At 38.1% G+C, this 24,991-nt stretch overlaps 2 protein-coding genes across 2 annotated transcripts in view; one reads left to right on the forward strand and one right to left on the reverse strand.

Annotated features, from left to right (window-relative positions):
* Window positions 1–5,247, forward strand: mfsd4b (major facilitator superfamily domain containing 4B). Its single transcript, XM_056253017.1, has 4 exons — window positions 1–480; window positions 1,058–1,226; window positions 1,836–1,952; window positions 2,682–5,247. The coding sequence occupies exons 1-4, from the start codon at window positions 205–207 to the stop codon at window positions 3,965–3,967; spliced, it is 1,848 nt and encodes a 615-aa protein (XP_056108992.1). The 5' UTR covers window positions 1–204; the 3' UTR covers window positions 3,968–5,247.
* A 36-nt stretch (window positions 5,248–5,283) lies between these two features.
* The window catches only part of rev3l (REV3 like, DNA directed polymerase zeta catalytic subunit), a 70,533-nt gene continuing 50,825 nt past the window's right edge, over window positions 5,284–24,991 (reverse strand). The window contains exons 15-32 of the mRNA XM_056253119.1: window positions 23,142–23,230; window positions 22,888–23,013; window positions 22,512–22,704; window positions 21,191–21,302; window positions 19,343–19,458; window positions 18,060–18,178; window positions 17,848–17,966; window positions 16,108–16,249; window positions 14,973–15,217; window positions 14,738–14,846; window positions 13,953–14,159; window positions 13,248–13,357; window positions 12,167–12,281; window positions 11,916–12,053; window positions 9,874–10,064; window positions 7,546–7,792; window positions 6,859–7,077; window positions 5,284–5,767 (exon numbers count right to left, since the gene is read on the reverse strand). Coding sequence (XP_056109094.1) covers window positions 5,627–5,767; window positions 6,859–7,077; window positions 7,546–7,792; window positions 9,874–10,064; window positions 11,916–12,053; window positions 12,167–12,281; window positions 13,248–13,357; window positions 13,953–14,159; window positions 14,738–14,846; window positions 14,973–15,217; window positions 16,108–16,249; window positions 17,848–17,966; window positions 18,060–18,178; window positions 19,343–19,458; window positions 21,191–21,302; window positions 22,512–22,704; window positions 22,888–23,013; window positions 23,142–23,230 — 2,738 coding nt within the window. The 3' untranslated portion in view covers window positions 5,284–5,626. The remainder of the gene's footprint in view (window positions 5,768–6,858; window positions 7,078–7,545; window positions 7,793–9,873; window positions 10,065–11,915; window positions 12,054–12,166; window positions 12,282–13,247; window positions 13,358–13,952; window positions 14,160–14,737; window positions 14,847–14,972; window positions 15,218–16,107; window positions 16,250–17,847; window positions 17,967–18,059; window positions 18,179–19,342; window positions 19,459–21,190; window positions 21,303–22,511; window positions 22,705–22,887; window positions 23,014–23,141; window positions 23,231–24,991) is intronic.

Consider the following 24,991-nt stretch of genomic DNA (forward strand, 5'->3'; position numbering starts at 1 on the left):
TCTGCTGACCTAATGATCGACGCCAATTTTGTGTTCAGTTTTACTGGTGTGTTTTTTTCTAAAATAAAACTATTATTACAGTACGTTGATAGTTGCGAATAGCTCAAATGTGGGTCATTTTAGGTCGGCCATAAACCCACGAAACGCTTCAGCGCAGCGTTGACGATTACGTACACGTACACCACAGCGCGAGCTCGTGCTGCCATGACACCTGCTGAAGCAGCGCCGAAGAAGAAACACGTTCGGTTTGCCAGGATGGAAGAGGACATTGACCACGACGAGCAGGAGGAGGACACGCTTTTCGACAAGCGTAAAGACATTAAGGAGGGGCTGAGAAGTGCGCTGAAGGGGGGTAAAGGGGTCATGAACCCGGACTCCGACCAGGTTGATGTAATTCGACCCGGACGGAGCCAGAGCAATACTGGGACATGCTGGCGATGGCTGGTCAGCCTTTCGCTTTGCGCATCGTTTCTCGGACTGGTGGGTCTGTAATGTTCAGCTTGCATGTGGGAAAGAGAAAACGATCATATGAACACATAGGGCTTTGCACCCTGTGATTTTAATGTCCTATTTCCTGTTATTTTATGTCTGAAGGTGTTCTGTGGCTGTTTAAAAAAAACAACTGAATGAAAAAAATAACTGTGAATAATTAGATGTTCAAGTCATTGTTATGGTAATTCCCTGTTCGTCTACTGTATTGTCATGAAACAGGATAATTTTCATAAGGGAAAATGTCTTGACAAGTTTCAAGTTTGCAGTGGTGTAACATGACAGGTTTACATGACAGTCATAGTTTTTAAACATCATATTGTATGCATTCACACAAAGTACATTTTATTTTTTTTACTATTTTTACCAATACAATAATATCTTGGAATTGTTTGAAGTACCATGAAAATACTGGTATGTGAATATAAAATTACCATTTTAAGTCATTACTGTACCTTGTTACTGTAAGATAACAATCCATTTTATGTGCACATGTTGAAATGTGCTTCACATAAATTATCTTCTATATTTTTATATTTCTGCATTTGTTTATATGGTATATTTATAGGGAATGGCCATCGCTGTATTGGGCCCTACCTTTGAAGACCTGGCTACCAATGTCAACAAGAACATGAGTTCCTTATCCTATATATTTGTGAGTCGTGCATCAGGATACATTGGAGGCTCCCTGATAGGAGGGATCCTTTTTGACTGTGTGAATCCCTATCTGCTTTCTGGTAAGGCCCATTAACCCCACAGAGAAAAAGACAATGTGTTAAATGAAAGAAGCTTTTTATTTATTTAACTTTAGTAAATTATTTACTTATAAAAATGTGTGTTTAATTATTATGGGAGTTGGTCTAACAGTTAAAGATATGGACTCTGGGTAATCACCTGATGAAGCTAATGTGTTTAGATTTGAGTAACCTTTGATAGGTTTCAGTGATCTGATGCAAAGATTTATAGAGCAGAACTATTTATTAAAATTATGCAAAAAGAGAAAGGGGAAAGCACAGAAAGGGCAAAATAAGAGAAAGGCTACAGAAAAGCGAGCTAAATTGCCCAGAATAATTCCCTGTCACTCTGCTACCAACTATCACGCATGAGTTCAATGATAGTTGGTGGGACCATGTCTCATGGTGTATGTTTTGTGGTAGGACCCCACAGAGTTGCATATTTATTTGACTGAAATGTTTTTGAAAATTCATGGCAGTTAAAGGACATTTGTCAGTAGTACACTGGAGTATGTTCTCCCCTTTATTTTGTATTTAATTATATTTTTTGTGGATATGTGATGATATGATTCCCTTTGTGATTCATTGCTCACGTTTGGTTATTGTCTGCAGGCTTCTCAATGTTAATCACGGCGTTTGGGATGTCTGGCACTCCCTTCTGTAAAAAAGATTGGCTGCTCACTGTTTTTATGTCCGGTGTGGGGGTTTCAATGGGAATTTTAGATACAGGTAAGCATGCTCCTGGTCTACACCGTGTTATAGTATATAATACCAGCATTAAGGGACATAACAATGTGAATTTTAGGTGACACTCAATATAAAAAACAGGGTTCGTACAAGATGCTTAAAATGCTCAAAGTACTTGAATTAGACTTTTAGAAATTTAAGTCCTGGAAAACAGCCATATTTATGAAAAGGCACTTGAAAAGCGCTTGCATTATTGAAAGACAATATATGTGAAATTAGTGTTTAATTTTATCGATAAAGCAATCTTTTCACACAAAATGAACACTGCAGCCCATCTGATATAGAGAGAGAGCCATTTCACATGGCTATGAGTGTGATATTGCTCATAAATATCCAAGAATATGATACAGCTTTAATTTTTTTGGTCAATCATATATTCATGGAAGAAAAAATCGGTTTGAATAAGGAAAGCGATATCTTTGTCATAGTAATCCTTTCAATGGTTAAAGTTACCACAGTCATCGCGTCTGCTGCACTTTATTTGTACCATTTTGTTTCATTGGTTTATTTTTGTTCATCTATATTTACCTTTTTTAGAATTTGAAAGATAATAAAGATATTGTTTGATAAGTGAGATCTCTTATTGAAGTCCTTGAAAACCAAAAAAGCAGTGCTTGAAAAGTCCTTGAATTTCATTTTACAGTATCTGCACGAACCCTGAAAAGACCTGTATAGCTTCTACTGTAACTCTGAGTTTCTGGTTGTCAACAGGTGGTAATGTTCTCATACTGAACACATGGGGAGAGCAGGCTGGGCCTCATCTGCAGGCTCTGCACTTTAGCTTCGCTGCTGGAGCCTTTGCCTCCCCGATCATAGCCAAGCTGCTGTTTGGCCACCATTCCCACAATGACTCGCTTAACACCCCTCTGGCGTCTGGCCACGCATCTAAGACCATCGTGCAATCCTCCCTGCCAATCGGCATTTCTTTATCATCCATGTGGGCCTACGTCGTGATTGGTGCTTTTGTTTTACTTGTGTCATTCTTATTTTTTATCCTGTACTGCTGCAGTTCCCCCAACTCAAATAGGGCAAAGACACCCTCAGGGAAGCAGCTGTTTTCCAAACGTCACAACATACTAATATTCCTGCTGTCCGTGTTCTTCTTCTTCTATGTTGGAAGCGAGGTGGCGTACGGTTCCTTTATATTTACCTATAGCAAGGACTATGTTCATATGGAATCGGCTCATGCAGCGGGACTGAACTCACTGTTCTGGGGAACGTTTGCAGCTGGTCGTGGTCTGGCCATATTCTTTGCAACTTGCCTGCGCCCAGTCACCCTGATCCTGATGAGTCTAGTGGGCACCACAGTTTCCTCGCTCCTGCTGTGTCTTTTTAACAAAAATGTTCCAATGCTCTGGACCTGCACTGGCCTCTATGGTATCTCCATGTCTACCACCTTTCCCAGCGGGATTGCATGGGTTGAGCAGTACACGACTGTGACGGGCCGCTCAGCTTCAGTGTTTGTGGTGGGCGCAGCTCTTGGAGAAATGGTTTTGCCAGCTCTGTTGGGCTTCTTACTGGGGAAGGTGCAGAATCAGCCGTTGCTGATGTACCTGGCACTTTGCACATCCACCTTCACTTCTATCCTGTTCCCGGTCTTGTATAAACTAGCATCCCCAGGAGGGGACGCCACCTTACGGAAAACATCAGGGAGACGCACCAAGGATGCGGATGACAGTGAGTACCGCCAAGCGCTGCTGGAAAACGTGGAGGAAGAGGAGCAAGAAAATGAAAGTGAAGCTGACCAGTGGAATGATGCAGACTTTGAGGTGATAGAGATGGACGACGCCAGCCTGTTGAGCTCTCCTTCCAAAGCCTCGGTGCCACCTGATGTTGCAGCCAGTGCGCTTGCTGCCCACTCAGTGGCCTCTCCATTGTCAGCACCCTCAAAAGACACCACAACCCTGGCCCAACCTCTGTCTAACACTCCATCTTTTTCCACAGACTCTCCCAGACGCAAACTCTTATTGTCCCTCAACAGGGAGAAGAAAGACTGATATATTGCACTGCGTCAAAGAACTCTGAGAAGAACCGAGAAGCTAAATCCTGCACTCCACGTCAACCTGAAGCATTTTTTTCTTTGGTGAAAAGATCACACTAGCCAGTTGATTTGCACTTTCTAAATGCCAGTTGCATGTTTGACGTTACTTATGGCAACACCAAATCTTTTCCGACTCACCACTGTACAGGATTATCTGATAGCAGTTTAATTGGCGTTTTAGACATTAACTGAGAATTGTCCTGTCAATGACGATCAGCCTTATTATTGGACACCAATGTATATTAAGATATTGGGACTTCTATATCTCTCCTCATTTGTTGTTGATTGATTTACCTCGAATCGAAGGTTTTGTAAATTGTAACCAGCACAATACACTGGTCTTAAGAACTGTGAAAAGATTAAGACTTGTTTTTGTATTGTATGGTTAGATTGGATGTATAAAGTTTCATTAATAGTAATATTTTGATGCTGAAGTCTTTCTTGAAAGTCCTCCTTTTATGTTAACAAACAATTTCTATTCAATCATATGGATTGCTTGGTAATTACTAATTATTTAGCACATTATGGCTTAAATTGTGTGAATTTAATTTAGTTTTGCTTTCAGTGTAGACAGACAAGTCACTTCTGGGTTGGACATGTTGATGCAATTTCACAATTTTTCATCAAAACAAATCTAACATTTTTATTTCATAGAAATGAATCGATCTGTATTACATTTTTATTGCTCTGTTAATAACCAATATGTGGTAGAAATCCTACACCGCATAAATATTTGTGAATTACAGTAGTGATGTAAAAACCAAAGGACCCATTTAAATAGAAACAAGCATTTGTTAAATACATCAACTTTTATTATATCAATATTAAATCTCCACCCACAAATGTTCTTTAAAAACAAAGCACCTTAAGTTTTTACAAGTTTACAAAAACAGGATACAGAGCTCTGAAAGCTCTTGAGTTTTTACATAGGTAGGTAACAATGTCTGGTTCAGAATAGAGAAAGCATTAGAAAAGTTTTTTAAAAGGACAAAAAAAAAAGAATACAATTGTGCACACAGACAATATAAATTATTAACCATATTGCCGAAGTCCAAGTTAAGGCTGATACTGACTTGCTTTTCCTCAGACTTGCCTCTGTAGAGAATGGACAGGCATAAGCAGGGCATAAAAAACCCTCCAATATTTTAGTTTCTTTCTTTTTTTTCATCAGTGCTTACAGACAGAATTTTGGATCATCATATGCCAGACTTATTTACAAGACACTTTACAGGGGGGGGGGGGGGGGGGGGAATAATTGCAGTCAAGTTACAGCCAGTACTGAATCTCCTTGATTTACAAACTGCTACAGTACGAGGTTCAGTTTAGAGAGGATTATGCTGTAAATGTTTGGCCTGTCAATCTGCAGAAATGTACCAAATTATTTAACACTCTGACAACAACCATGAAGCAAATTCAAACACAGTGCATCAAAATCATCTTCCTCTTTTCTGTATTTAAGGCCTCTTCAGTCCCCCTACAATGCAGTCAAACAGTATTAGATGGAATCTCTCAAAGGTCACGTAGGGGAAAAAAGCACCTTTTCAAACAATGACACATAGAAATTGTGCTGAATGGCACAGTGTTAATAGCACCAGAGTAAAATGAAAGAGGACTCTCAGAACTGCTCCAGCAGCTGGCGAAGGTATGGTCCTCGGGAAAGATGTCGACTGACACGAGACAGCTTGTAGAGTACAGGGCAGTCCAATGAGACACATGGCACCTGACGCTCTGCACTGCCACTGCAACTTCTACATACCTGTCAATCAAATCACAACAGAAAACAACAAAAGATTGATATATGACAAACATGAAGCATGTGACCGTAGTCTCACATAGCTAGACACTTTTGACCAAATTTGGTCCTCATTGCAGCTTAAGGTCCTTTCATACATCAAATGTGTTGCAAAAAGTGGTCTTCCACACCAAAAGCTAAAGAAAATAAGTCAGACTGAAGGAAATGGCATGCCTGTACAGAGAGTACAACACAAACACCTTTCTCCACTCTGCACCGCCATTCCAGGTCTCGCAACAAAAGGACAAGACCATTCAGCTCTGCCAATTCACCAATCAGAAAACAATTAAAGTCATTTGCATGGTTACATTTGATCACTGAAGGTCAGCAGACACTGGTAAATAAAGTGAGAGTAAATTATTAAAGTACTTTAGTAAAATTTTGCAGGTTTAAATAGTATTCTGTGTTTGTATTACCCTGTGCGTTTTTATTCATTTTGAAGAATACGGAATGTGTTTGTGTAAGTGACACACCAAACAAATCATTTCACAAACCCAACTCTTCTTTTTTCTTAGCTTAAAAGCGAACTGACTATCCATTAGTCAGAAAAACCGAACATTACATTAATCGCTACTATTTTGATCTTTTGACCGGCATTTGCTTTTTATAATTAAGAGAAACTGATTGCAAAAAGAGATGTAGACCTTAATGACCTGTACATTAATTAGTAACATTAACTTTGTTTTTACGTGCCCGAAAAACAAATATTTAGCTTACATGCAGATACTGTGGTATAAAAAAAATATCTAAAAAGTCTTGGTGGTCAAATTTTCTTAATCAAAAAGTACTAAATATAGATTAGTACACTAACATAACATGGACAACATAGCAGAACATCTGCTTATATATATAGTTTGTGTAAAAGTTCTTAGTGATTAGTTCAAAATCAAAAATGTATTCATTTTATCAATCTGAAACGGGTTTTCAAGCAGGCCTTAAGACACAGACCCATACAGTAGCTCACTCCCGGAAGCTGTGTAAAGCCAGATAATCAGATCAGAACAGGTCAGTGAACAAACTATGGCATTCTAAGACAAACCAGCATGACCTCTGACCTTTAGGAGCTGGTCTTGCTGGCTTTCCCAAAGCCGCAGGTCTTGGTGTAGGTGAACCGCAACGCGCTGCGGTTCGGCTCGGCATCGCTCACACACTCCCAGCTGTGTCAGCTCATCACAAACTGGGCAATGCAGTGTTGTAAAGTACTGAGAGATGGTGCCCTTTCTTGTGCCCTCATCTCCTCCTCCACCCCCCGCAGAGCTCCAGGCCTTCTGTACCTGTGCAATGAAAACACCAACAAATGACGGTTTTTTTTGGAAATGTCTTTTTCTTAAAAGGTGAAGCATGCAATTTTTTGATGTTAAAACTCAATAAATGTGTTTTAACTGATGTTGCTTTGTCGAGCTGGTCTGGATACTTAAACAGAACAATGTTTGAGAACCAGACACTCAGTGTGTCACTCAACTTACAGTTGTCTCTGCATATGAAACTGGGATAGGTGAAAGTATTTTAATATGTAAAAAAAATCTAACGTCTTCTATCCCACCACCAGATGGTGCCTTTATATCAATAACAGCTAGTATAAGTCAGTATCATTTAGATCTCAAATAGCTACAGAACAGACAAAGAGCAACCGAAAAGTACAAGAACTAGTAGATACACCCATTAAAGCTGAACAATGTTTCAGTCTCAAGCTTGATCATTTATATTCTGCATTTGCTAAAAGACAAAATGACGTAACTAACCCTCGGCAACTCGTGGTACCAGATGAACACATCTACTCCAATCAGGTTAAAAATTCGTGCAAGTGGTGGCAAGATCTGCTTGGTGATGTAGTAGGTGGCGTTGAGGCGCAGGCTGGGGTCCTGCAGTACCTCTACAGGACGCCGAACCAGCTGTATGAGCGGCACTCCCGGCGTCCCGTACACAATGACATACGGCACACGCTGACCCACACGCGGCTCCAACCGCCGATCATGTGCCATCATACGCCTAAGACAGACAGAAAAGAGCACACAAAAAAGGTTTATACAGCAACATGTGGGGCATTTTAATGCATTTCGATTCAGCCTGGATTCAGAACAAGGAGCGGCATTTTCAACAAAGATAAAATTCCCCTAAACCATACCTCAAATCTAATTTCAACATCTGTTAATGGATGTGTTGCTAAGCGACAGCCTTAGTCTAGCACAATAATAGTCTTGCAGCACGCATGCAGAAAATAAAGCGAGTCCTGAGAGGTCTGCATGTAGTGGTAGTGAGTAGTGTAGGGTAATGTCATCAGTCCAACGAAACTAAAGTGTGCCGTAAACGGGAAGGTGCAGCATTAGAGAGCTCATTAGCATGATCACCACAGCTAAACCAATATTTGCTATTGATAGCACCAATATTTGCCAAGTATGTACCTTTCATGCACATGTGAATCTGTTTTGTGGGTGAAGCCTGCGTAGATTTGTCTTGCATTTAAAGACCAACTATAGCCAAAGTCCCAACAGCACTCGTGAGCAGAACAAGTATGCCCCTTCACTGGACTTGTCAGTATTTATTAGTTCATAACAGAAAAACAAAAACAAGTTTCATGAATGTGGATCTGCTGACTGACTCTACGTAAAGGAAATGTCCACGAGTCAATCTTTTTCACAACAAGGACAGAATAGATGAATTATAAATGTGTCAAAGTGACAATGACACTGACAATACATTACAATGACAGATGTTACTGAAATGTTTTTTAAACCATTATCGTCTTTTTTGTATAGATTATTTTTCTGTTGAGATTTACTTTTTTATTAGATTTGTGAGAAATTCTTAGTTTAGACTTGTAGACATGCAACTTCTAATAAAGAATAAGGCTTGTTGAATTTTGGTTCAAATCAGCGCAATCTGAACAATATTTTTTTTTGTGAACTCATTCAAAAGTCACTGGGATGAATCAATTTCCACCACTTTTATCACTATTTTCCACACTAGCCCTCAAAGCGTGACATCACGTCCACTAAACTGTGAATTATTGGCATGATTATGCCGGTTAATTTTAAATATATAATTATTAAATGTATATGAATTGTAATGTGCCCGTTTTCAAGAGTCGGCATTTCCCATGAATTACCTAGACCTTAAATATTACATATTGTAATTTTACAATTGTGAAGTAAAAATTATATTTTAAATTAAAACTTTAAAATTACACTTTAGCGGCAATCGTCAAGGTCCAAGCACCAATGGCACATGTGGATGATTAGCGGTTTTATGATGTAGTTTTTACAGGAGTCATTTTAAATCTTCACTGAAGGTTAAGGTTCAATCATAATGAGTGTATATGTGGACTCATATTTAACATTTATATTTAGATGAATCACGTCAAAGGAAGTCACAGGACATTTTCAAATGAATGTGAATATCATTTATCTTAAGGCCCTCTTCATTTTTTTTTGTCATTTATTTCTAAAATGCTTGTAGCACTCTAACCTTTTAAACCATGCATTTGGTGTATTTAAACTCTAATGTGAAATGTTTTGTAGAACAAACTAAAACCAATAAATAAATCATGTCATATTTTGGTAGAAATTAGAAGTGTAATACTGGAATGCAGAAATACTACACAGATCATACAGTGTGATGTTCATTCTGTTCATTAAGATCAGTTAAAAAAAGTAGGTAAAAAAAACAAAATTGGCAAAAGAATTGTAAAAATTGAAATTAAATGAGCTTGCGGGGGGAATAATTTTGTTTCCAGCCCTTAGTGGTTCCAAAGTTATGATCCAAAATGCAAACTGCCTTATTTTATCGCCTATAATATAACAATTGCAACACAGTCAGTGAGTAAAACCACTAAAGATGTAAAGGTTCACATGTACCTCATATTTTGGGAAATTTCCCAAGCTTTGGTTATTAACCCTTAAGTACAAAATGGCTAAAAGGATAAATATGGAAAAAATAACCACTATTCCTTTAATAATAAACAGTAGTGCTATCATTGTTTTCAGTGACCAGTAAACATCTGTTGACATCTCAGTCATCCGTATTTGGCAGTGACCATGTCCATTTCCACACACAGATCTACACTCGCTCACCTGGTCAGTTCCAGAGCAGGGACACAGGCCCCTGGCCGGTACGACCCGCTGCCGCGGTATTCTTTGGCAAAGATGAGGTCCTGCATGCTGGCTTTGGCCTCCAGCACCTTCACACACTGCCGCTGCACGTACTGCTTCACCTGGCTGATGTCACGCGACTCAAAAAGCAGCTTCAGAGATCGCTCCAGGATCTAACAAAACAAAACTTAATGAAACCCCTTCAACTGACACTCGAGAATCCCACGGCCAATGCATCTGAAGCAACCAGGCAATAAGTACATGTACATGTGCAGTTACAATCTAGCATCAAGAGGTTTTTGTGGAGTGAATATACAGGCATGTCACGATGCGTAAATGCGTAATCTAAAACTGATACAGACTGTGTGAATAGCTGTGTTGTGTTCGCTGCATGTCATCTCTGTTTTCACACAACACAAAGTCCATTTGTAGTGCGATTAATGTGTATACTGTACATGTGGATAAAAGATTTCACAGAAAAAAACAAATGATTAGATTTTTGTTGGAAAAATGTTTTCATGACGTATTATTGCTTTAGTCCATCTCAAATCAAGTTTTTCAAGTGCATGTAAACAATAATAATATCATAGGACAGCGTGTTCAAGGTAGGAATTGATTTTTCAGTCCAGCTCCAGCAAGATTATGTCCCTGAAAGATGTTTTTTCTAGAAAAAAAAGGTATATTGTGTCCTAAAAAAAAATTGAAGGTTTTATAGACAAACACAAGGAGAATTCCAGAACATGGAGGAATAAAACATACACACACACACACACACACACACACACACACATAATATATATATATATATATTATTTTTATTTTTATTTTATTAATGTATATAAATATCTAAATTTAAATAATATATAACACAAAAAAAAAACATTTTAGGATAAAGAAAATGTATTGTGACAAAACAATAAATATTTAAGATTTTGGATTATTGTTTTATCATAATTGAGAAAATGTGTGACCCAGTGTTAATCCATTCAAAAAATGTTTACTGACAAATGTTTGGGCAAGGCTTTTTTAATTTTTTGTCAATAATTTTCACATAAAAACGTAAAAAGTAGTGATAAAAAAAACAACAACACTCAAATCACATTCAAATCAGCACAGTCCAACCTGCAGACACATAACAAAAACTCAAGAGCACTGCCCGGGGAAAGAGGAGGGATGAGGTGTTCTGCAAATATTTATTTTAATATTATGTTTGTCATGCATAAATGTAATTTTTAATATTATGTTTGTCATGCATAAATGTACATATTTGTGTGTGCAAATGAAGACTGGCTGTAATTTGCGAGCGAGTTTAGCCATCTTCAGTCTAGATCACTAATAAAAATTATTACGTGTCATGATGTCATCCCAAAAACGTTTTATTAAGTCATTAAGGCATAAAGTAGTGTACAAATAAAGTACAGTCATTAAGGCAAAAGCAACATTAGCGGATTGTTTTTGTCGAGACACAGCCACTCAGCGGAGCTTCAGACACAGACACAGCTGACACTCACTGGACAAAGGCTGCAGAACCACAAACGTCCCGAGCACAGCAATAGAAAAATAAAAGCAATGTCTCTGCAGACACAAACATCACCACACACGGCTAGTGGATCATGAGTATTGATTGAGATGGATCATTTTTATACGAGTCAACACTTTATTTGTTTGGGAAAATCCTTCATAGTGGACGTTTAAATATATCACCCTCATATTCAGTTGTGCGCTGTATAATGTTTTAAAATGCAAAAATACATTCTGTGTGACTACTCAGTGCTGCCTGGTCTACATGTTTTGATGTATTGTTTTATTAAATAACAATTGTGTGTAAGGTTATTTTTCATAATAATAATAATAATATTACTGAATAGCGAATAATATAGATATTTTTCCATTTTCTCAGAATTTAACTTTTTTTTTACCAAACTCAGCTTCCCATTACAACTGCAGTGTGACTGACAGGTGGAGCAGTGACATTATCCAGCGAGTAGGCAAAAAGAAAAGAAAAATTGAGGAATGCTAGTTACCTTGGCAACAGCGGGGCAGCCATCACGACGCACAGTTTCAATGCCTTTGGCATCAAACACTGGGTTTTTCTGATCCAAACTCTCATACATGTATCCAACGTAACGCTTCTTCGTCTGTAAAACGCATGGGAGGTACACCTGCACAAACACACAGGAATGCAGACAGACAAAATTAAAAAGCACAATAAACAATCATGTGACTCTCACAGAGTATACTTTTAGACAGACCAATAATAAAGCACTTCACAAACCTTCTCAAATTTCAATTTGATGGGTTTAGGGTTGGTGGCAGTGACAGCCTCGGCAATTTCATTACCAATCTTAAATGCCTGTTCCTTAGTTGCTCCTTTCAACAACACAAACATACTAAAAGAGAAAGAGACTTGTATCAGAGACAGCATACAACGGTTTACCAAGCAAGCACAAAACTAATGTCCACAGACAAGCAATTTGCCTGTTCACACTGAATGACACTGAAGAACTACTGCACAATGGAACAGTCAATGAGAACATTTTGATGCTGATGTTAATATTGTATGCAATTTTATGAGTTATTTTTACTTTAGTTTTAACACAAACAACACTCTCACGAATCAGGCAGGGCAGGGAGTTTATCAATCAATCAGAGAGCAGCATCCGACAATTGATAAAGTTTTAGAGGGAGGCAGTGCCTCCACAGCACTATGATTGGCCAGTTAACCTGGTAATATGATATCATGTACACTTTTGGGCAAAAAAAAAAAAGAATAAATAATTAAATAAAAATGGGCCAAGCCTAAAATGGCTAAACACTAAGGTTTTAATTGTCTTGAGAAGTATACTACTAAATGCATCTCTAGCACAGTGAGGCTGGAGGAAGAGTGTCATGTGTGCGGAGCCCTTTGAGCTGCTGGTGTTGGTGAGATGCTTCCCTGTGATACAGTCATTTAATGCTTTGAAGCACAGGAGAATATATTGCAGAATGGCTTGCTTCCCACAAATGAAAGGTTATCTAAAGAGGAATGATCAGATGTTATTTTTCAACAAGACAATGCTCTGCCCAAACTGCAAAGACAATCAAGTAGTGGCTTGAGAACAAGTCCATCAGGCTTTTTTTTATATACTCATGAACCATTAAAATACAACAAAAAAATTTGCCATTTTTGGCTAGGCCCTATTTATTTATTTTTTGCCCAAGAGTGTATGAAAACGGTCTGCACATCAGACTGAATGAGTCAAATTGGAGGCAATGGACTAATTACAAAAAATAACACCACCACTTGGTCAGCAACATTGTAGGTGAGGTCACATCTTCATCGAAATGAACTAATGCATCCAGTTTTATTTCTCTACCTGTCTGTATCTCCATAGACCACACGCGCTCCCCACTTCTTGGTGTCATTGACCATCTTTATGGCTCTCTCCAGAGTCTCTCGGGCCTTGTGCACAATGCTGTCGCCTACCTGGAGTACGAGGAGAAAGACATTTTCTCTGGTTTCTTTGGCAAAATAGTAATCTCAAAACACATCCTGTTTAATTTTGGGCATGTGGCCTTTTCAGTCTTTTTTATTTGTTATGGAGCAATGTTGCATGCACAATTTTAATACAATCTAAAATGTTATTTAAATCGGTGGCTTTACTTCAGGAGCCAGATTTTATATTAGACATCAAGTTAATACAGTACCAAAATTGGTTTAAAACCAAATCAAACATTGTGTAATAATATTAACCACATAGGCCTAAAAATATGCTAATTTAAGACAACGGCTGCTAAGAGAATTCAGTTTGAGTGTTCAGTCTGTAATATACTCTTGAATTCCGATGGTTTCAGCAACCAAAATTTTACTGCACAAAACCAACTTTTAATCAAAAAATCCTTTTAAAAGGTGATAATCATTTCGATAGCAAAATAAATAGGCTTAAGGACTATTTGGTTAGCTGCAATTCATTCTTTGCATCTAGCATTGTTTTTCCTATCTGATCTGTAATCACATTAGACATGTAACTCATTTTTGGGTGGAGAACCACTGATTTTAAATGCCAGGTTACAGCATGTACCTCAACGCTGGGCATTCGTCCCGAGAAGTTGGCAGCAGTGTAACCGAAAGTGACATTAGCAATGAGTTTGAGGCCGAGCTGCCTGGCATCCAGCAGGCGCAACAGAGCTTTGTCGTTCTTGTACGCCTTCATGGACTGCTTCACCATGATCCTGGTCTTCAAAATCTCCTCCAGCATCCGTGGAAGTACACCCCTCCGCACTGATGACTGAGCACACACAAACCGTGAGCACAACCGACTTTGACACTGGCATTGTAAGAAATATTACAAATAAATGTTACTAGAAAATCGACAGTTCTTGCTCTAAAATCGGGCTGGATGAAATGATGCGGCTGTGACTGCACATCTGTTGTATATTATATCAATCTCTGCTCATAGAATGACCTTTATGATGCATGGTAACCAAAAGCAGAATTGTATATAGTGATTATTATTCACAATATTCTAATTATTCCTTACACCCTGGTATCTTTTATCATATTTTAGTCGCTACTGTTTTATAACAGCAATAAGCCATTAGAAAATGTTGGTTAACTTTGTGCATTGCGCTCTCGTATCCATCAACCAGTGACAGTTTCTGAAAAGCCAATCCAGTGGCAATTTTGGAAATCCTGTTTCACATACTATTATTCAAAGATAATAAGCAGTACAGTATACAGTACAAATCATACAGAAAGTAGCAAGCTAGTATTCCCTTTCAACTACTCAATTTAAATGGCTCATCTCGTGAGGATCATTCAGTATTTAAAAGAAAAGGTTTAACGGTGGTGTAATCTCAGAACTACCTTAACAAATGCGACACCATTGGGAGAAATGGTGATGTCATTTCTGAGCTGGTATAGGAGGTCAGGAGGGACTCTGAGGGATGTACAACCAAACCTGAACTCATCGCACCTGAGAGACAGTGGAAGAGATCAACATTTATGAACCACACAACAGATACTGCAGATATATGGAAATGCTGCATTAATACACACTAGGTCTAATGTAGTTTTACTCTAAATCCAAAAGCATGCTTACGTTCCGAGGTTCTCGACATGGCCAAGGCAGGTGGAGTAACAGTAATTGTAGGCAATGATGATGGATGGATACAGTGACTGGAAATCTAACACAATGACCGAGTTGCTATAGAAACGCGACTCTGGCTCCATGACCAGTGGGATGCACTGCGGGGCCCTTTGCTGGGCGCGCTGCTGTGTGCTCGGTGTCACTGGGATGTAATTCAATGGCTTCGCAATCCTTAACATCATTGATTCCACACGGTACTGCAAGAGGAGGAAAAAGATTAACTACCAACCCCGAAACTGCAAAAAAGCATTTATGGATCTAATAATCAAATACTTTAATATAATATAAATCTGTGAATCTCTCTTTTTCAAGAATCAAAGGAATACTGTTTTTTTTTTTTTTATATATACAACTTAATCAATAACTTTCCACACAGAAAATTAATTATGATTGGGAATCAAGAACCAAGAGAATAACTTAAGACTGGATGGCGCAAAAAAAAGAAGAAAAGAAAGAAAGAAAGAAAGAAAGAAAGACAGACACATCTTTCTATTGCTATGTCTACACTGCTTGCAAGCAACTAGTATACAGCATGACAACTGCAGTCTTAAGGCTGGAATACATTTTACAACTTTAATGTTTTTTTTTAAAGAAAATAATACCTTTTTACTCATCAATTATGCATTAAATGGATCAAAAGTTACAGTAAAGACAATGACTGTTCATACCTAAAACAATGATTTGGTAATCCTCCTATTCCATTGTTCTCTTTTGTGAAAGGAAACAAGTCTCCTGACAGTTCTCTGTCAAGTTGTTTCTATTGTTGTCAGCATTAAGTATGAAAAGGCATCTGTGTGCTATGACAGGTTTTAGATGGATGATGATAATAATAATAATAATAATAATATTAATAATAAATTTAATTTATAACGCACTTTACATCAATTCAATGACCTCAAAGTGCTACAATGAAAAAAACAGAATAAAAACAGAAACATTAAAATTATACTTTTAGCCACAAAAGGCTTTTCTAAAAAGATGGGTTTTGAGGCCTTTTTTAAAAGAGTCCACAGTCTGTGGGGCCCTTAGATGGACAGGGAGAGCATTCCAGAGACTGGGAGCAACTGATTTTAGAACTGATGATTACCTGTGAGCCCCTGGTTAGCACATGGTAGAACTGAATTCCAAACACGCGTGCCAGCTCACTTGTCCTGCCAATAATGTCCTGCTGCTGGAGTAACTGGACTGTACCACACACACGGCTCACATAATGATCCACCACTTTCCACCTGGCCCAAATGAAATCAACAGATAGATATCAGAGTATGGAGGGCAAAAAAACCACGTTATTTTGTTTGTATGACCAGTAAACATTATTAAATGTCACGTGCACACTAAAAATATTGTATCCCATAAAGCAATGTGCCCAACTTGACCTTACCCAGCAGGCACAGGATATAGACTACAATGTCGCTCATACGTTGGATTTTGGTTGAAAATAAAAGTCGGGTTGATGTCTAAATCCAATGTTTGTTTGACGTCAAGCTCTAACGTTGGGCAGTCGTCGAATTTTGGTTGGAATAAACCAAACAAAAAGGTGAAATGCATGGCCGTACAGGCGTACACTTATTACCAGCTTCACTTAAAACTAACCATATTTACTTTATGTAATTTCCATTTTAATGAAATCATATTTTGTATTTTAAAGTCATCATGATGGTGGTTAGCGTTTGCTTTAGTTGTGCTCTTGACCCTTGACTCTTTAATATAAAATTTTCTCTGGCAGCTATAATTGTGTGTTTAATAAAGCACAATTGTTGTAGCTAAAAAAGCCATGAGAAAATGAGATCCGGTGATGTTGGCTGTTTATTGATGATGATGATGATATCATCATGTAATTGCCTGAATCCCTGATCTTATTCAGTGTCTGATGCTTTGATTATGTAGGACTTGTGGTTTTAATATTGTTTTATTCATAATAGAAGTCATTTGATTCTACAGCATATCTAGCAGTGTGATTTATCAAATAATATACTTGGTTTTTAAAGACTATTTTGTGCACAAAAACCTTTCATCTATGGCATTACTTAGACGCACACAGACATCAAGAAACAGCATATGAATCTCAACAATGGTGGCAATCAAACAAAATATCCTGATAATCAGATCAACTGAGCGTAAAACAAGCTACAAAAAAATCCAGCTGCATAATTTATTAATGCCGCAATGCATGCTGGGAGATATGGGTGAGTTTTGATTGGTGGTACCCAGCATGCACTGCAGCATGAAGCATTTCATTGATTGTCACCATTGTTGAGAGTCATACACTGATTCTTGATGGCTAAGTAATAATGTGGAGGAAAAAGTTTAATGCAATAAATGTTTTTACAATCCTTTATATTATTTGATAAACAACATTGCTCTCATGCTGTAAAATTAAATGGCTTTAATTATAAAACAACATTAAAAACACAAGTCCTGTATAATCAAAACATTAGACACTGAATAAGAACAGGGATTCAGGCAATTACATGATGATATTAATAAACAGCCAACATCACCTAATCTCATTTTCTCTCTTTATAAACACAATTATAGAAGCCAGAGAAAACTTTATACTAAAAATTTAAGGGTCAAGAGTCCAACTAAAGCAAACGCTAACCACCATCATGGTGACTTTAAAATACTATTGATTCTATTGCACGCCGAAAGGCGGCTGCATTCAAACGGTCCCGTGTGTATTTGTTTTGTGCTTTAAAGAAATTAACCAGTATGCCATTCTGAAGTTAGCTTTAGTTAAAAGATGAATGGATAAATTATGTTCCAAGGAACAACTCTGCAATAAGACCAGTTATTGGCATCAGACGGATGCGAGATCCATTCTCACCTGTGCAGGTGTGTGTTGTGGTCAAACCAGTCAGAGAGTGTGCGAGGGCTGTAAAGAGGAAAGCGCTGATGCAGGAGGTGGAAGGCCACATTCTCAAAAGTGTAGTTATTCAACGCAGCCTGCAAACATACAGGAAGCACTTGATTAAAAGGAGAACACTCAGATAAACAGTGTTAGCTCAGGCATTCTGGGGGAATGAATGTGAAGTAAACCTCAGTCTTCATAACTCTCCACAAGTTGAGGACAATGCGTCCAATAATATGGATTTCCGTCATAGTGTCTGCACCATATTCATCTTTTTCTGCCATGAACCGATTCTCCTTTGAATCTCCTGTAATAGTAATGACATCAAATACAACATTTGAGAAATGGGATACGGGGAAAAGGCACAGATTTGGCAGAACACCTGGCCTGCCACAACTCTTAAAGTGAAAACATGACCTCGGCTTTTAAATATTAAGTGTTTTCACTGGCCCTTTTCACACTTGGTTTTAACATACATCTGGGCAGTTCTGATCAAAAGTGCTCAGGAGTTAGTTAGTTGTGTGTGTGTGTGTGTGTGTGTGTGTGTGTGTGTGTGTGTGTGTGTGTGTGTGTGTGTGTGTGTGTGTGTGTGTGTGTGTGTGTGTGTGTGTGTGTGTCAACGCAGAAGTTGTCAGGAGGAAATGGCAATTATAACAAAGGTGAAGCCAAATCAATTTTAAAAGTACTACGAATAATGTGCTTTTGCTTATACTTGGTCTCCACAGACAAGCCAGAACCCCTTGTGATAAAATGTAAACAGTTGCATGGACAATGCATTTTTCTTTTCTTTAGTTTATGGTAAAAATACACTAGGCTAGACAGAGAGCACTGGAAGACTTCGTTCTGGCACGGCCCATCTTTATTTTTTATCTCTTGAAGTTAGACGTGTTCACACTCAGCCTGATGAGACGACTTTCTTTTCTTTTTTGGTTTTGAGCTTGCACTACTCGATCTTACTAGTTTGTAAAGTAAACACTCTTGCTTTTGTAGCAAAACTAGTATAGTGTCTTTGATGTTAGAGCCCTTTTCAGTGATATCGGTGTGTATACATGGACAGCAACATTAGAGTGCATTTAACACCTGGTAGTATTTTGTAGAACATGCATCCACTTGAGTCTAGATTGCCCCTATTTACAACACTCACTACGTCAGGGTATTACTACATGTTAATTAATGTCAAAAAAGTAAAAAAAATTATATAAAAAATACAGTATATAAAAAAATAAAATAAAAAAAATGCAGCAAGCAAGAAAGTGATGCACACACCAAGCCCAACTGTTCGACATCTTAAAACGCTAATCCTAAATCTCTTATATGTCAGTATAGTATTTCATCATAACTACTCATGTGAGTTTAGAGACTATTATAACAAATATAGTATACTCTATAGCAAAAGCAATACTTCATTAAAACACATCAGATGGCACAGGGACCTAAACAGGTTGCGGACCGCTAACTGAGCGAACCGTACCTGGCACACGAGAGAGCTGCTGGCACAGGTCCACACCGAGGGTTGAAGCGCGCTGCAGGAGGTAACCCCAAGAGTGCATCTGGACCTCATAGCCAACCAGAATGTCTGGGTCAAACCTGCGGGAAGGTGGTGTGTTATGAGTGTTTTTGCTGTACAGGGTCTAGAGCTCATTATTATCCTCCTTTCAGATCATGTAAGAAAAAAGTGCTCATCCTCATGTATTTCAAACCAGTATGTTTTTTTTTTTTTTCTGCTGAACAGTAAAGGAGAGTACGGAGCAATGTCTTTCCATATGACAAAAAAGAAGCTCCCCTTATGTGTGAACTTATGAAGTCATAAGATTGCTTTGTGTGAACTGAAGCAAAAACAGCAATTTAAGTCATTAGAACTCCTGAATGGCAGTATAGGAAAATATATTCAGTGAATGAAGTAAATTTTGTCCTGTTCATCTCATAAAGCCATTGCTGTCACGTTTGGTTGTGAGTTTTGTTTCATGTTCATGTTTCATGCCCTTTATTTTGAAGTTTTTCCATCGTCATGTTCCTGGTTTTGTCATGTGCTCCCCTTTTCATGTGTCCTTTGTTGTCATGTGTCCTATGTCCCATGCTCCACAGCCCAGGCCTGCCACTGCTAGGCCATGCTTCGGGTCCAGTTCCCCTTCACGGGGCTGGCCCTCCATCCCTCCCCCCGGACCGCCTCCGCTCCTCCACCCTCCAGGACATTCTGCTGATTTGGTTTTGGGGAGGATGTTCATTTAAGGCGTCAGGTGCCACCTTTTTTGAAGGGGGAATGTGTCACGTTTGGTTTTGAGTTTTGTTTCATGTTCAGGTTTCATGTCCTTTATTTTGAAGTTGGCATGTTCCTGATTTTGTCATGTGCCCTATGGTGTCATTGGTTTATTGTCTTTATCATTGTGTTCAGGTGTTCCTTGTTTAGTCCATGTAAGTATATATAGCCCTCATATTCCCATTGTATCTTGTTTAGCATTATTCGTGTAACCCGCTGTTTGGTGAGTTAAGTCACGTCCAGGTTTATGTTATTTCAAGTCAAGTCAAGTCACACTTTGTCAAGTCATTTGTATCTGTTCACAGTATCAATAAACTGCACATGTGTTCAGTTCAACTCGCCTTTAGTGGAATGTTACAATTGCATTATTTCAGACCATCTGGAATATAAAGCACAAGTTGTAGGACTACTTTTTGACACGGTTTAGTTTAGGTTTTTTTTGTCCTGTTTGGAGCATTATAGTATGGTCACTATGAAACATTACTGAATGGAAAATAGCAACCTAAAACATTTCCTTCTGAGTTCAGCAGAAAAAAAAAAGTTTGGAACCACCAGAATAAATGGCAATTAAAAATTTTTGGGTGAACCGTTCCTTTACCATTTAAATATTTAAAATGTTGTCAATGTCAGTACATGTGAGTAGGATTGCAAAAAGAAATCTATAAAAGTGATAATGAAAATAAACATGTTTTATTATAAGATTAGTCAGGCATGTGTACTGTGAAAGAAAAGCCTTTTTATGGATACAAATAGAGGTCACAGAGTGAGCTACTGTGTGAAAAGTGTACGACCCAAGTTGTCCAAAACATGAGAGTCCTTTATATCAAGAACTTCAAACAAACTTGTAAGCATAAAGTTGTAATGTGACATGCCCTGTCAGAGGCTTTGAGACAGAGACATTATTTCCCAAGCACATTGACTGGATTAAATAATAATAATAATTCTGTATTTTACTTTATACATAGATTTTTAAAAAATGTATCCAATGAATTGTAGAAATAATCATAAAAATGCGGCTGTACATAACATAATGAAAATCCAACAGATACACGGTTAACCTACTTTCTAACAATGTTGGAGATCTCTTCAAACAGCTCCTTCTCATCACTGGCATAGGTCACCTGCAGTCCTGTCACACCAGATCTAAAAAGAAAGGGTGCTGTGCTCCTGGAGGCTACAGTAAGAAGACAACAAACAATAATTTAGCAACAAAGAGACATTGAATAGTACAGTATATAAAACATGACTTTTAAATACACTGAGGGTTTTTTTTTTAAGACAAACAGGAACATCAAGAATCAGCATATGAATCTCAACAATGGTGACATGTTTCAAGCCACAATGCATCCTGGGAGCCATGAGCTTTATACTATTGCGGCTCCCAGCATGCATGTCTTCTTTTCTCTTCAGTTGATTTCATCTAAGGCTGTGGCTGAAAGTCAGTTGTAGTTCTTGTGTTTCACTTTTTTCTGTTCTTGTTGTTTCTCTTTCCTTCAGTGATTCTGCTTGTTGCCAGCAGGTGTTCATCACTAATGCTCAATCATCACTTAAGTATCTTATTAACTTTAAACACTGATTCAGAGTTATTGTAACTCTTGGGATGTTGCTGTGTATCAGAATTGATTTTCTGACATGTACACACTGCACAAATACACAGAGTTTCCCGCTGTGTGTGGATACTACTCTCCTACATTGCTTATTTTCTTTGTTTTAAAGAGCAGACTTAATATTTTTCTATTTCGGGTCCTGATTAGCCGTCGAGCACATGAACCGTTATGCCCTGCTCATTTAGTATTTATCAAACAGTAGAAATGCCCATTCCCACGCCTACAAAAAGTGTCTGTGGATGAGAGTATGACGTGAGGACTGATGGGACGTTGTTCTGCTCCACTTCACAGAAAATGAGTGGTAGGAAAATTTTAGAATAACACGAGTCATTTACGACTGCAGCTCGTTCCGCACGTCATTACGTCATTTCCACGTCATTGCACATGCGCAGTCCTTTCCAGTTTCGGTTTCAATCTGATAAAACTCTGATTGAGTTGTCAATCCGATTACTAATGGATTATTTGTTTGCATGTAAACATAGCCATTGTGAATTAGAAAAATTAATAGTTTTGACACCTTGGTTTCAACAAATGCAAAGATTTTATGTCTGAAATCTACAGAATTTCAGTATACAGACTTAAAGTATAATGACCTATATGTCAGAAGATCAAAGAAAGTTTGATTCCTCATGACCCCTGAAACTAACAAGTAGGGTTCACTTATCGCCTAAATGGTTGCCACATGCCGCATCAACATGGAGACTTCTAGTTTGTTGCTTTTCCATGTCACGACTAGTACACATCAGTAATAGTAAGTAAATCAACACCGATCTCACCTTCAGATGAACCACAAGAATCTTTATCAATGACAATGGCCCCCGTCATCTGGATAGTGTTAGATTTGGGGAGAGGGACATCAGAACTGAGGCAGTAGAATAAAGCACAAATTGGGTCAAATTCAGGGTCAGGCTCAAGGTCACGTCGAGTCCTTGCATGAAGCTCCATGCTTATCAGTGTGAGGTGCTGTACCTGCAGTAGGGGGATTCAAACTTGAAATGAGAATAGTGAAATGAAAATGGACTTGAATTTCTAAACATGTGAGATGAAATCAAGACAATAAAGCTTTCTCCACTTTACATTTTTATGCAAGCTTGATCAATCACCCAGTTTAGAGAAAGCTATTCTTACTACAAGACAAAAATCAATTCCCACCTCATGCAATGCTTTGGCCTCCTGCAAGTTCTGCATACTGACTTTAAAGCCATATGAATTACAGATTGACGGTCCCTCAATCTGGGAGTTCTCTCTCTTTGGAACATTCACATTGGTAAGCTGATTCTGAATGGGATAAAATGAATGTGCTATAAAAACTGCAATTAATATAATACAATATACTATTATTACTATATAATACACATAACATTGTATCTTCGGGAGATTCATAAACTCACAAACTTTGATCTGACCTTAATTTGTGTGGTAAGCAATACTCTCCGTAAAGCATCTTTTTTTTTGTTACTCTTCCGATGTAGCCGCTGTGATCTGGGCTCCATGTCTGCACAAGAACAGATACAAAAGAGTTTTGCAATGAGTGGCTAAAAGGCCGTGTTTAGACATTGGCTGTCTTGGAACAAAAATAAAATTGATAAAGAAATCATGACTAATTCATAGTTATACTGAGCTTGAAACGCTGGTTATGTCATCTGAATCATTCATAAAATGTAATGGTTTTTAAACTGTGGGTCGCAGAGTGGAAATGAATTAGTTGTGCAAGTTTGGGAATGGTGACCCATTTATGCCATGTCAGAAATATAAGCAATCAAGTTAAGTTGATAAGCATAATTTGTATCTACATATTTCTGACATGACGCATTACAAACGTGTCACACATCACAACTTTTCATGGGCTGTACGCAAAAACAAGCATACAGCCTGTGTGGCCCGATTCACAAAGAAATGCCATTATGGACAAAAAGATTCACAAAATCAGGAGTTATCAATTTGAAACAATTTGATGAATCCTTCGCTGAATGAACTTGTGACTGCACACATCATTACTGAAATACAGCCAATAGGTTACTTTGTGCCAGAAAGAATGAAAAAATATATTCTCTCTTTAACTGTAAAGAACATTCAGGAAGTATTCAGAGTCAGACCCCTTTATTTTTTCATATGTTCGTATGGTGCAGTCTTACTTTTTTTTTTTATTACATCAATCTACACTACACACCCCATAATGACAAAGCAAAAGAGAGGTGGTTGGTAGAGGTGGCTCTTTGGTAAGAGAGGTGACCAGGAACCCGATGGTCACTCAAGGGAAGTTCCAAAGATCATAATGTTACACTACACATATTACACTTTTCAAAGTGAAATGTCTAGTGAGTGGTGCTAAAGTGTGTTCAGTTTTATCCAAAACAGATGAATGTGGATCTGGCAACATCTTTATCTGAGCAAGATTACTACGTCAGAAAAGTCTTACATATGATGCTGGTTATGTGATGTAAATGTCAAAAAGTATTAGTTTACAAGCCATGCACTTTGGTAAAACCATATACTGCCTCTAGTGTTACTTTCAGATGGAAACTGCAGTGAATTATGTGTTTAGGTAAGTTTTAGAGTTTTGCTGTCTCAGACTACGAGAAACAAAGTTCACCTTCCAACAAGAAAATGACCCTAAGACCACAGCCAAGACCACGAAAGAGTGGCTTAAGGCTGGAATACACTACATGACTTTTGCTTAGATTTTTGTCCAGATTTGCGCCCTAGATGAGTTGACAATGGTTGTGCCGGTCTTTAGATTTTGGGCAGTCGGAGTTAACAGATTTCACAGAAAATTGCGTAGTGTATGATAGGCACAGACTGTCATACACTACTGTCCTACTGTGCCTATTGCGTGTATGATAGGCAGAGACTCCGAATTTTTAGCTTTAGACTATGAATTCATCTAGTTGGAGGATATCAAAACATGTTTGATACGATACCAAAATGTTAGTAGTCGGTACTACTACCAGTAAACTTTAAAATTCTCTGTACTACTTTAAATACCATTGCAAAAACCATTTAAACAGACTATTTATTACTATGTAACTTATGTAACATAAGACATTTCTATGGCCTCTGAAAACAACAGAAGAACGATTACAAGTGTGTCTGCCATAGGTTTGCTGCAGCGAGGCATGAGGTCTGCAGATGTAACCAGCTATTGATAGATTACTTTTGGTAGCGACCCAAAAAACTATTTGCTTAAAACTATTTGCACTTGGTGCTAATAGCCTCTGCCAACAACCTAAGAAAAGTTTCCAAAAAGAAATTGCAT

This window comes from Rhinichthys klamathensis, unplaced genomic scaffold (assembly GCF_029890125.1).
Source record: "Rhinichthys klamathensis goyatoka isolate OS25496 unplaced genomic scaffold, OSU_Roscu_1.1 h1tg000001l_1, whole genome shotgun sequence".
Classification (NCBI taxonomy): domain Eukaryota; kingdom Metazoa; phylum Chordata; class Actinopteri; order Cypriniformes; family Leuciscidae; genus Rhinichthys; species Rhinichthys klamathensis.

Bases quoted from the DNA above. Each gene is read 5' to 3' on its own strand.
- mfsd4b (XM_056253017.1), top strand. From the start codon at position 205: ATGACACCTGCTGAAGCAGCGCCGAAGAAGAAACACGTTCGGTTTGCC. The intron at 481-1,057 runs GTGGGTCTGTAA...GTATATTTATAG, and splicing joins GCGCATCGTTTCTCGGACTG to GGAATGGCCATCGCTGTATT. The intron at 1,227-1,835 runs GTAAGGCCCATT...TATTGTCTGCAG, and splicing joins GAATCCCTATCTGCTTTCTG to GCTTCTCAATGTTAATCACG.